Raw genomic sequence first — 11,418 nt, 5'->3', positions numbered from 1 at the left:
CTCCTTCCCTCTCCCCACCCCCAAACCTCTCACCCGCGGCAGTCCGGTGCGAGGCCCCCTCCGGAAGGTGAGGGGAATGGATTGGACTCCGGTGGGTGAAGCGGGTGTCTAGAAGTGGTGCTAATGGGAAGAGATTTCTGGTTTCAAAAGAGGATGCTCTGCCACAAAGAGCGGCTCGCGCGCTGGCCTGGGCTCTAGCGGAGGAGAGATCCCGGGAGAACTCCGGAGCTCGCGGGGAGCGCTCCTCGGAAGACCCGGGTCAACATGCCTGTTCGCAGGGGGCATGTGGCACCACAGAACACATTTTTGGGGACCATCATACGGAAATTTGAAGGGCAAAGTAAGTTCATTTGTTCGCTTCTCTCTCCCTCGCTTTCTGCTTTGATAGTGCACTTGGCTTCCGCCGCTTACTAGCTGGGGAGATCGGCAACTCCAGGCTCTGTCAAGTTCAGAGGCTGTGAAACCGAGCCAGGAGGCTCGGATGGCAGCGGGAGTGTTCTCCCTCTAATATTAATTTTGATTTACATTTTAGATTATGGTCTCTATTGTAGAAGGCAATTTGATCCTCCTCTCCCACTGCTCCATTATCTGCCTTGCTACTTAATGTCCTACTATTCTACTATCTTAAAGGGGAACGTGCTAGTATAACATGGGTTTATATTTTTGAGGCTGTTTTATTGTACACTTTTGAAAGTCAGAAGCAGAGCAGACCCTACTATTTGAACAAGCGTATGTAAATGGTAGTAGGGATGTAAATGGCTATGCAAACTGTATTTTATCTTGGTAAATTGCAGGGCTGTGGAATGACAAGGATGCTTGCCAGCTGCTAGCTGACAGAAGCTAAACTTTGTATTGAATCAGTTCAAATATATGCCCAAAGAGAGAATTTGGGAAAGCAGTATCTTATCTTTTACTGGTTCCCAGTGCAAGCAGCTTATTATTCAAAATAATATTTCTGTCACTTTATTATCCTCTTAAAGTTTCCATTTAGAAATTTAAAAATTGAAGTATAATAAGTAAACCCCACAGATACTGAATGTAGAAAAATTTAATGTATTCATGTGGACCACCTACTGGAAATTAATAATTTTTATATAAGCATAGTAATCTTAAATACTAGACTTTTAAATTTATATTCCATGTTTTCTTAAATGTACATTAGCACATTTATATTGTATACTTTGCAGGGTTTTTTTTTCGGCACTGCATTTAATGATGTGAAGATCTAGTACCTTATGTACAAAATAAACTTGTACTTCCTGCATCACATTCAACCTGGAAATAGTAAATGTATTATGTTATCAAAATAAATAAGTTTTTTGCACTAAATTTTCTATTACTGTACAAAATTTAAAGATTCTCCCAAAGTAAAAGTAAAAAGGTGTTAACATGATATTGTGTAGGAAATGTATTTTTGGAAAAAATACATTATGAAAAGGTGATCATTTGCATTATTGAACTGTTAATAAATGTGAATTAGTTTTATTGCAAAGCTAGTTGTCTTTTTTTCTTTTTCTTAACAATGTGTGTAGTATGCCTTAGAGGAATAGAGAAAAGCCAGATCCAAGAATAACTACTTTGAGAAAGTTGTATTCTAAGGGACAGAGTTGAAGTGAAAAATTTGACAGTTACAAGATGTTTCAATGTTTTGGCTTATAAATTTTTTATCTTACATTTAAATGCTTTCTGGAAATATCAATGGGTCAGATGCTTGTTTGAATGTCCACTAGGACCCTTGGGAGTTGCAGCATTTGAGATCTGGACTATCAGGGAAATTGTGTTCTTGCAATTTGAAGAGTGATTTTTTTAAATACCTTTGGTTAAAATTACTTTGGACCGTTATTCTAACTTTTAAAGTTTGTAGGATATTTTTGTGATTTTTTTTTTCTTGGAAAAGTCTGGGCAGTTAACATTTTGGGGAAGCACCTACATTTCAGAGCTCTTATTATGCAACAAATACGTTCACTGTTTATGAGAGTCTCATGGAAGCTTTTTAAAAGATGCCTTACCATCTTCTTATTACAGATAAAAAATTTATCATTGCAAATGCCAGAGTGCAGAATTGTGCCATCATCTACTGCAATGATGGGTTCTGTGAGATGACTGGTTTCTCCAGGCCAGATGTCATGCAGAAGCCATGCACCTGCGACTTCCTCCATGGGCCGGAGACCAAGAGGCATGATATTGCCCAAATTGCACAGGCATTGTTGGGGTCAGAGGAGAGGAAAGTGGAGGTCACCTACTATCACAAAAATGGTAAAGTTTATTTAGGATTCCTCATATTTTATTTCATTGAAAGGAAATTTTGATTACTGAAAGTCTGTGTGCAGAGACACTCCAGATATTTAATTGTACATGTATTCATTGCTTGTTATGTTTTAGTGCCCAAGAAGTATGAATATTCTTCTTAGATTAATAGAAAATGTTTTCTTCTTCACTAAGGGTACTTTGAAAGTGCAGTAACTTAATGTCACTGAGGATAAAATGTCACGAATCAGTTTTGCACACTCCTTCTCTAAGGACTAATACAAAGATCAATAATTTATTGCATGCATTGATATGTATTTGGTAGGAGAGAAACAGTTTCATTTTTTTGGACTTGAAAATATGTTTTATATTGAAGTATTGAAAACTGTGTAATCTGAAATTTAAGATTACAGCTATAAGCATTTCTTATCTCTTTAGGTGTTGATGTGCAACACCTCTTGTTTCTTTTGTTCATTTTTAAAAGAAGAGTAAGGATGATGTATAGGAACTTCTAAAAGTGGTCCAGAAAATCTGTGCATATTCAAATAGTAAAGGCGTTCATGTATTTGATATTGTTCTAAAATAAGAAATATAGAATAGGAACTATGACTCTGTGAAGTTATTAGTACTCATTTTACAGCTGCATCAAAACTGGCATTTCAAACTTAAGGTCATGGCTCAACTTCAAGGACATGCTTCCTTCTTTTAGACTTGCCATGGGGGAGACATGCATACATTAAATACACAGTATTAATGAATTCCTGTGGATGAATACTCAGATATTCCCATTTTAATGCATCACACATTCTCAAATGTTGACACTTAATGATATTTGACAAGTTAAGTTTTAAATGTCAAACAATTTTTAAAAACACACATACTGCAGTTAATTTTGTCAATATTGTATTATTATCTACTTCTTTCTATTCCACTGACAGAAATTAATGGAGAGGAGGGGTATCTTCAGATTTGGGGGGAACTCTTAAGTATTTGGTAAATGTGTGATATGCTATAGCCTATGTCATATAATGAGTCATCATTTGGTAAACCACAGAGAAAAAGTAGCAAGGAAAAGATTTAACTCTTCCTCTTCTTTCCTTATAATTAAATGTTTCATGATAGAATATGTACAGTTCTTAATTACTCTATTAAGTATTGCGTGAACTGAAGTGGTTATGTGCAACCAAGTATTACTGGAAAAACAGGTTTGTATAACTTTGTATTAATCTGGAATGAAAGCAATTATATGATTATCAGAGGGCATAGAGGTTGTTTTTCAATGTTGTCCCTCTTCCTCTCTTTCTCTATCAGTAGTGTTAGCATACTAGAAATAGCCTAATTATTTTATTGTCTTGAAGGCATGTATTGGACTGAAGGTCTCACTACCCAAATCAGCTTCTTTATTTGTATACCTGAAGCCAACAAACTGGACCTTTGACATGTTTTGAGTGTCTGACATTATTTCCCCATATGAATGTTTATTATGAAGTCAATTCAGTCTGTACTGTGGCTCTTCAGAGCATGTTGAACCATCTTTAGTCACTATGTTTTCTAGGCTATTCTATATTTCAGACTTTTTCTTCAACTCTCAGATTTGAAGCATAAAATAAATTTGGTCTGCCCAATTGCATAGAACCTAAGTATAGTATGCAAAGTGTTTTTGAATAAAAATTAATATTACACTGCCACTGAAATGGTGATATTTTGAAATCTAGTTAGTTTGTTCATGACTGTATAAAATAATCTCAAAACACCTTAAAAGGCAATTTCATATGGAATCATGATTGTAAAAAGTTCTGTAGTAAAGATGTTAGTGTATTCAGAAATGTAAATTTTCTTCTGAATGATTTGCTTGGGTATATGAATTAAAGTTCTTGTTTTCTTATAAAAATTATTTGAAAGGTCTTTTAGGTATGGAAATGTCAAGCTTTGGTGGTAATTTTGTTCTGTTTTTTTTTTTTTTTTCCAGATTGTGATTCAGTCTTTAAGGACTTGGGTATCTTTAGCATTAACAACAAAAGTTGCCTATTTAGCTTTAATTGATGTGAGAAACGTGAGATGATTAGTCAAGATTTTTCTGGTTTTCCAAATTAAAATAATTAATTTAAATGAACTTTTTAGATAAGGATTCAGTCACACTTATTTTTTTAATGTGTTTTGTGTGTGTCTGTGTGTGTGTGTGTTGTTGATACTTTCAATACTTTTAAAAGAATCTTCAGAGCATATTGGTTTCATTCACATGCCAACTGTAAAATCAGTCAGAACTTCTGAAGTTCAAGTGCTTTAATAGTCTTACATCTTATAGACTTGCCAGGCATTGTGCATTTATAAAAGCAGGAAAAGAAAAAATAAATCAACATTTTCATTGGTTTGCTTCTCAAAGGTTCTTAATTCTTAATAATTGAGGTCATTCACTTTTGGTAGTTTCTTGACTATTTACAGTAAATGCTTCCTTGACTTATTCTTAATTTAGCCTTTTATAGGAATATAGAAAATCGTGTTATAAGCACAATGAGGAAGTTAACAAGTTGAGATACTCTGTTTTCACTTTCTCTATTTATTCAAAATGGAGTAGCAAATGTATGAGCAAGGCATTATTTCTGAAATTTGTTTTCCAAAGTAACCAGAGGCTTTATAAGCTGGTTAAACTCATGATCTATGCAAGGAGTTCACATTGGTACAGTGTGCTGTGAACCGCATGATCCATTGTGAAGCAACACTTCCTACATCGCTCCTTTATGTGTTTGTGCTAGGTACAATTGGCCTTGCTGTTTGCCAGAATATCAATTTTTGAAAACCTTGTTATTTTCAATAGGAATATTTGACAGCCCTTCCTTTGAGGAGTCTATTTTACAGTTTAAATCATTATTGCATAAATCATTCTTGGCAGCTGTGAAATATTGCTTGAGGTGATGAAGCTGTAAATCTTTTGACATAAAATTCTAATTATACAAAACTATAATTATGCCAAGGCTTATATAAGGATGGGCATGTATTTTAATAGTGTAATATATTCACTTTAAAAGCAACATTTTTAGGCATAGTGATTGAAAAATCACAAATACTTCAGTTATTAACTAGTCCATCATTCTGGAAGTAGGAAAAAAAAAAAAACCCAAAACAAAAGATAGTTTAGCTGGTCATCCCTTAGTTTATTGCTTATCTGGTCTGGGATGCATGCTGCAATAAAATTAGCTAGTTAAAGTGCTAAAACCCCTTCAATCACATTTAGATATGCTTTAAATTATCAAACAACTTTAAACATCTGGAAAAATAAAAGTAAATTTCTCCAGGACAAATAAGGATCCTTAGAAGGAAAACATGATCTAAAGTGTTCTATTTTAGTGGTCATAGCATTCCTGTATTTTTGGCATTATGCTTCCAGGTGTATTAAAATGACAATTTTGTTAACAAAACAGAAATGTGTAGTACTACTTTCTTCATCTTTGAAGCTTATTTTAAAGAACTGAGGGATGAGTAGGGGCTGAAGAAAGATTTTGCCTAATCCAGAAAATATCCAGAAAGCAAAGTTACAGCGGCAAATTTAATGCAACTAAACACAGGAAGAGGTCTTGGTTCGCTAACACAGAACCTGCTCTCTCTGACAATTATGCAGAATGACCTTCTTTAAAGTGCTGATTTGTGAGTAAAGATGAAGATGCATGTTGAGCTCCCCCTCTCTCTAAGGAAATGTTTTAAGCCCTAGGGAACAGAAGGAGGATCTGCAGTGGAAGATACAACTTGATCTCTGCTTTCAGAACCAAGAGGCACTTATGTTCATTTCTGTCTTCTAATCCCTGGATGTTTTCATGAAATTGTTTTCAAAGAAAAAGAATATATGAACTATAGATTGAAGGTTTTTATATAGAGAACTTACAAAATTTAGGACTCATTGCCACTCTTCTTCTATTTCCCAACCTTAAAATAAAGTTGGTAATGTACATTTACACATTATATTTAATATAATTACATATAATGTAAACACCTTTTACTGCTTACGTATAATAATTTGTTAAAGAAGCAATGCAGTTCAGTTAAAATTTTAACAGTACAAACATAACTATTACAATAGCTTTCTATAAGTTATAAGAAACATAATATATTCAGCTCTCCTAATTCTTGGATTGTGTAGTAGAGATACAGATGGTATTTCTTAAGACAAGAATAGAAATATATATCATGTGTGGGTAATTCAGGCAATAAGAAACATTTCCAAGGAGTATGTTGCCTATAATTTGTTTTGGTGTCATTTTAACTCTTTGTTTATACTATTCCATGTCCTACTGATAGGATATTATAGCAACAAATAATCCTAAAACTCATTTCCTTCCACCTACCTAAATTTCATTACCTCCCATGTGTTCTGGATATTATACTTGTTCAATTGTATTTATTGGTGAAATGAATATTGTCAAGAAACAGTCTTCCTCACAATGTGAAAACTTTGTTTCGTTATTGTTCCCAGTGAAACCAAATGGCTTGAAAATAGGAGTGAGCTCTTGTTTATTGATCCTCTTATGCCACCTGCTAGTACTATACCCGTAAGCAGTTCTGATGCTAGAAAGAAGTGATGTTTTCTGTGGCTTGAGAGATAACTGCTTGGTTATTTTTATACCCAAAGGACTTGAGAACAGAGTCAGTTTAAAACAATGGGACTAGAATAGGTTTAATGGAAAGAACTTGCTTCTACTGGCCTCGAAGTGTTTTGGTTTGTTGTTACTATTGCTTGTTATAAATAACTACTGAATCAACTGCTGGCAGCCAGCCTGCCATGAGAGTCCCTGCATACTTGAACCACAGGGAAGTAGCAGTTGGAGTATGAAGTATGGAGGCATCACCTTGCGTCTGGCCATCTATACTAGAAACCTTAGGTCATTTTATGTTTGTTTTTTTTTTCTCTCCCCCTTCACTCTAAACCCATCTGGTGACCAAATCCTTTCAGTCTTTACATCTGAAATATCTCACAATGCTATTCCTACTTCTCCATCCACTGTCAAGTGCTCTGATTGAAGTCAGCTTAGTCCTTCTGAAGTATTGAATCCAGATTCCCTCCCTCTCTAATCCCTTCTCCACAGTGCCATCAGAGAGCTATTTCTGAAACATGAATCACTTACTCTGATGACTTATTGGAGCCATAATCATAGTAAATAAGTTACATGTATTAAATGACGGGTACAACAACCCCATAGATAGACATACTCTTATAACCATTTAATGGAAAGACACAGACCCACAGAGACTGAGCAATTTGTGAGACCACACATGGCTCCTAAGTGGTAGAACTGAGCCCTCAACAGCTTTGCCTACTGTTGCACAGTGCACTTACATTATATCTCAGCCTAATGTATTAGATTCTTTCTCAGTAGGTTTGGTGACCTTCAGAGTTAACTTGGATTTTCAAGGAGGGTATTTTTTGAGGAGCCACAATAAATTTACTTTGCTCTGACAATAACTAGATATATTTAACCAAGTTTGCTTTCTTGGTTCTTTAATTTTCCTTTTCTAACATGTATATTTGGAGAATAGCATCTACTTTGTTAGGCTGATTGAAATATGCTGCACTCAGTAAACAGCATAGCTTTATTTCTGACATGGTTTCTTGCCCATAATGTGCTCAATAAATATCAACTAGTTGAATATATTGCCAATTCTGTTTCACTTACAAATCTTATGTTCCAATCATACTTTACTGCACTTTTATACACCCAAGGGTTTGCTCACCTTTCAGAAGCTTTCTTTTAAATAAATACTTCAAAGTCTCTCTGAATGGATTTGCCCTTCCCTCTGCTTCTCACCCTGCAGAAACCATCATCATCCTTCCAAAGACAGATCAAAAGACTTCTTTGTAAAGTCATTGCTGATGTCTTCACTGCCTGCTCCCCCGTGTCTTCAACCACTGTGTTCTTAATTCCAATGTAGACTTTCCAGTGGGCTACATATTATTGTATATCATGGTAGTTAATTTTATCTATTTTCTGAGCAAATTTAGAGGAATTACTAAGTCTTGTTAATTTCTGTGCCCTGAATATATGGATGTCAAGTGGGTGCTCAATTTTTACTTAAAAAATGAAAAGGGCATGTGGGATGGTACAATGGAATCGAAGAAACAAACAGGTTTAGATCAAGAGATTTCCCAGAAACCAAGATATAGGGTAAATGATTTTTTTTCTTTTTTTGGCACTGGGGATTGAACTCAGGGAAACTCATACACTGAGCCACATCCCCAGCTCTATTTTACATTTCATTTAGAGACAGGATATCACTGAGTTGCTCAGTGCCTTGCTTTTGCTGAGGGTGGCTTTGAACTCTGAATCCTCCTGCCTCAGCCTCCTGAACCACTGGGATTATAGGAATGTTCCACCACGCCTGGATGGTTTTTGTAATTTTCTTAGGAGCACTTCTGTACTATTTTTCAGAACAATTTTCTTCTTAATTTTATTAATTACCATATTTCTTTGTTTATTAATCTAAAATGTTAAATCTTTTAATGCCCTGTAGCTATACATATAGTCAGAAAAATATTTAACGAACTTAGGGAGGAACTATGAATCAGAAGTTATCAATCAGTTACCACAGGTGCCACTTACTGGCCACCCCACTACTGACGCACAGTTGTTCCCAACAATCCCTAACAAACAATCCCAAAGACCTCTTCTGCCCTTTTCTTACTTACTTGTATTTTTTGTGTTTGATAGATTTTCTCTCCTCACTGCTTATGTTACACAATACTGACTTTTTATACGTATTACAATATTTTATCATTCAGTGTTTTCTTGAAAATTCTTAATCAACAATGAAGCTTAATCTCAGGGTAACACAATAATGAATATATAAATCCTAAAGCAATCTTTTGTTATTAGTAAAAAATAACAATCATTAATTACAATCATGAAATGAATGTTTTCTCTCTCTTGGCTGTGCTGTCTGCAACAGAATCAGACAGCGGCAAAACATTAATCACAACAGTGAGGAAACATGTCCTATTACTGAACAATTAAGAAAGTCAAATTTCTACTTGTCCCAGGTGAGTTATGAGAAAACAGAGTACCAAGCTCCTATTGTCATGAATGAACATCCCATAATATCCTTTTCTTTCTCCTTTAATTTAAATTTAAATTCTAATTAAGAAGAGCAAAGTGTTCTTTCTGTGAAAATTCAAACTATGGCTCCCTATGACCTCTCCCCAGTTGAAATAGGCCTCCTGTGTACAAACTTGTCTTTTTTATGGTTTCCACTGTCTTGTAGAATGTCTCTTGGTACTTTTCACTCAGAAAAGGAGTAAAATTAGCTGTGGCTATGCTTCATGGGTATTAATTTTGGGAGGGGTGAGAGAGGACTGTGGGTAGTTTCTGCCCTTAGTTGGCTCCATTCATAAGGTGATCTCAAGTTAGACTGTGCCTGCTGGGGCATGCCAGGCTCCTTGCATAGTGGCGCTTCAGTTGTGTGCATTTTATTCCCAAATGATCAGCTAGAAATTATTATTTCAGCAGGTGGATTTCCACCACTGCAAGCTTTATTGTGTTGTTTTTTTCTTACCCTCACTTCTCCCCACCTTCCTCTAGGACTATTAGAACTGTTTTATATATGCTATTGTGTGTTGGTTTTGATAGAACATTAATTCTTGCATGTTGTTTAAAACATTGGTAGAGTTCAGAAAACTTGGATCATGTCGCCTCTCAATATACACCACTGACCTCTGCTCAAAATATTCTTTTAAATTTTATTCAGTGAAATCTGTGCTAATGACACAAGATGATAGGCATGATGACAAAAATTAATGTAAGAAAAAGTGGTGGTTTATAGTCAATTTCTTAAAGAAAAGTAAACAACAAAAATTGGGACAAACTAAATAAAGTATTTCCTTACCAAAAAAAAAAAAAAAAAACAACTTGTATTAGAAAAGATCACACATTGAAATCAATCTTAAGGTCTTCATATACACTAATTAAGATCATTTCTACTTGACAAAAATCAGTGTTAGAGCTAATAACATGATATGGTGAATGAATAATTTTTAATCAGGTTTTTGTTTACCTTTCATACTACATTAGTCAATATTTCTTTTAGTTTTTCTAGAAAATCCTATGTGTACAGTTCATTTTCTTTAATATTATTAACCAGTTGATCTTTAACTATTCATTTATTCAAGTGTGTTTTACACAATGGATGTGCTTTCCAGATGTTAATTCTCATAGTCTTTCCAATAGTCTACCCAAATTAGATCCCCAAAAGACTAATGCCTATTGAATCCCAGTTCTATTATTGGTTCTTCATAGAAATTCCTTTGTCTGATTTTCATGACAACTTTAGGAGTAGAAATTACTGTATTATTTCATTCTACAGATAAGTTAATTTGAGATTCAGAGAAGTTAAGTCAAATATTTATGATCACAGAGCAAGGTGGAAGTAAAGTTTACAGCTTAGATTTGTCTGTGCTTGCTGATTCTATATATTGCCTTCAAATGATATAGTTTTTAAGGGTAACCTTTCCCCATTTTATATATCCTCCTTCTAGTTCTGAATCGTAGATTCTATTATTCATCCAAAGTGTAAATCTAACCAGTTTAGTTCACACCAAAAAGTGAATGAAACAAAGTTCACCATAAATGTTTTGCAATTAAAACAATATCATCAGTCAAAATGAATCTCTCTGGCAGCATGTTACAGTTCAACGAAGTGAGGGTAGCTAGGATTTGCTTATAGTCCCTCCATAATTATTAGTGACTCTCTCTTTTCTATTAAAAGCGTGCCAGTTTTGAGATATAAATTATACAGTTGACTCATAGTTGAGGCACAATTTTAGTTAAGCATCCCTCATCTGCTGTTTGTCTGGTCCTTGTCCAGGAAGTCAGGGAGGAATTTCCCATCGCACTGTGATTCAGTCCTAAGGATCTGTGCAGTGTTCTTTCTCTTTCCCATAACATGAATTTTATTTCCTGGCAAGATGATGTGATTTGAAAAAATTCACCATTAGTATTTATAAAGGAAATTATAATTTACTAGTATGGAAAGTTCCTGGTTATTTAAAACTCCTCCACATTTCTCCATCTTGAGCCAAATGTCAGACTCAGCACATACCTATCCTGCGTTTGAGCTCCTCCCAGAGGCCACCACCCTGAGGACTCCTCTATCTGTACATGTGACTCCTTCATCCTGGGATAGCCTTCATGA

General features: G+C 35.0%; 1 protein-coding gene across 3 annotated transcripts in view; it reads left to right on the top strand.

The window, feature by feature from the left end:
* Nucleotides 1-6: 6 nt before the first annotated feature.
* Nucleotides 7-11,418, top strand: part of Kcnh7 (potassium voltage-gated channel subfamily H member 7) — a 467,079-nt gene continuing 455,667 nt past the window's right edge. For all 3 annotated transcript variants that reach the window (XM_015478970.2, XM_048812385.1, XM_048812384.1), the window contains exons 1-2: nucleotides 7-340; nucleotides 2,026-2,256. In XM_015478970.2, the coding sequence (XP_015334456.1) occupies nucleotides 265-340; nucleotides 2,026-2,256 (307 nt within the window). In that variant the 5' untranslated portion in view covers nucleotides 7-264. The remainder of the gene's footprint in view (nucleotides 341-2,025; nucleotides 2,257-11,418) is intronic.

The sequence above is a fragment of the Marmota marmota genome, unplaced genomic scaffold (assembly GCF_001458135.2).
Source record: "Marmota marmota marmota unplaced genomic scaffold, marMar, whole genome shotgun sequence".
In the NCBI taxonomy this organism is placed as follows: domain Eukaryota; kingdom Metazoa; phylum Chordata; class Mammalia; order Rodentia; family Sciuridae; genus Marmota; species Marmota marmota.
Note: the sequence above shows the minus strand (reverse complement) of the source record. Positions and strands in the feature narration are given on the sequence as shown.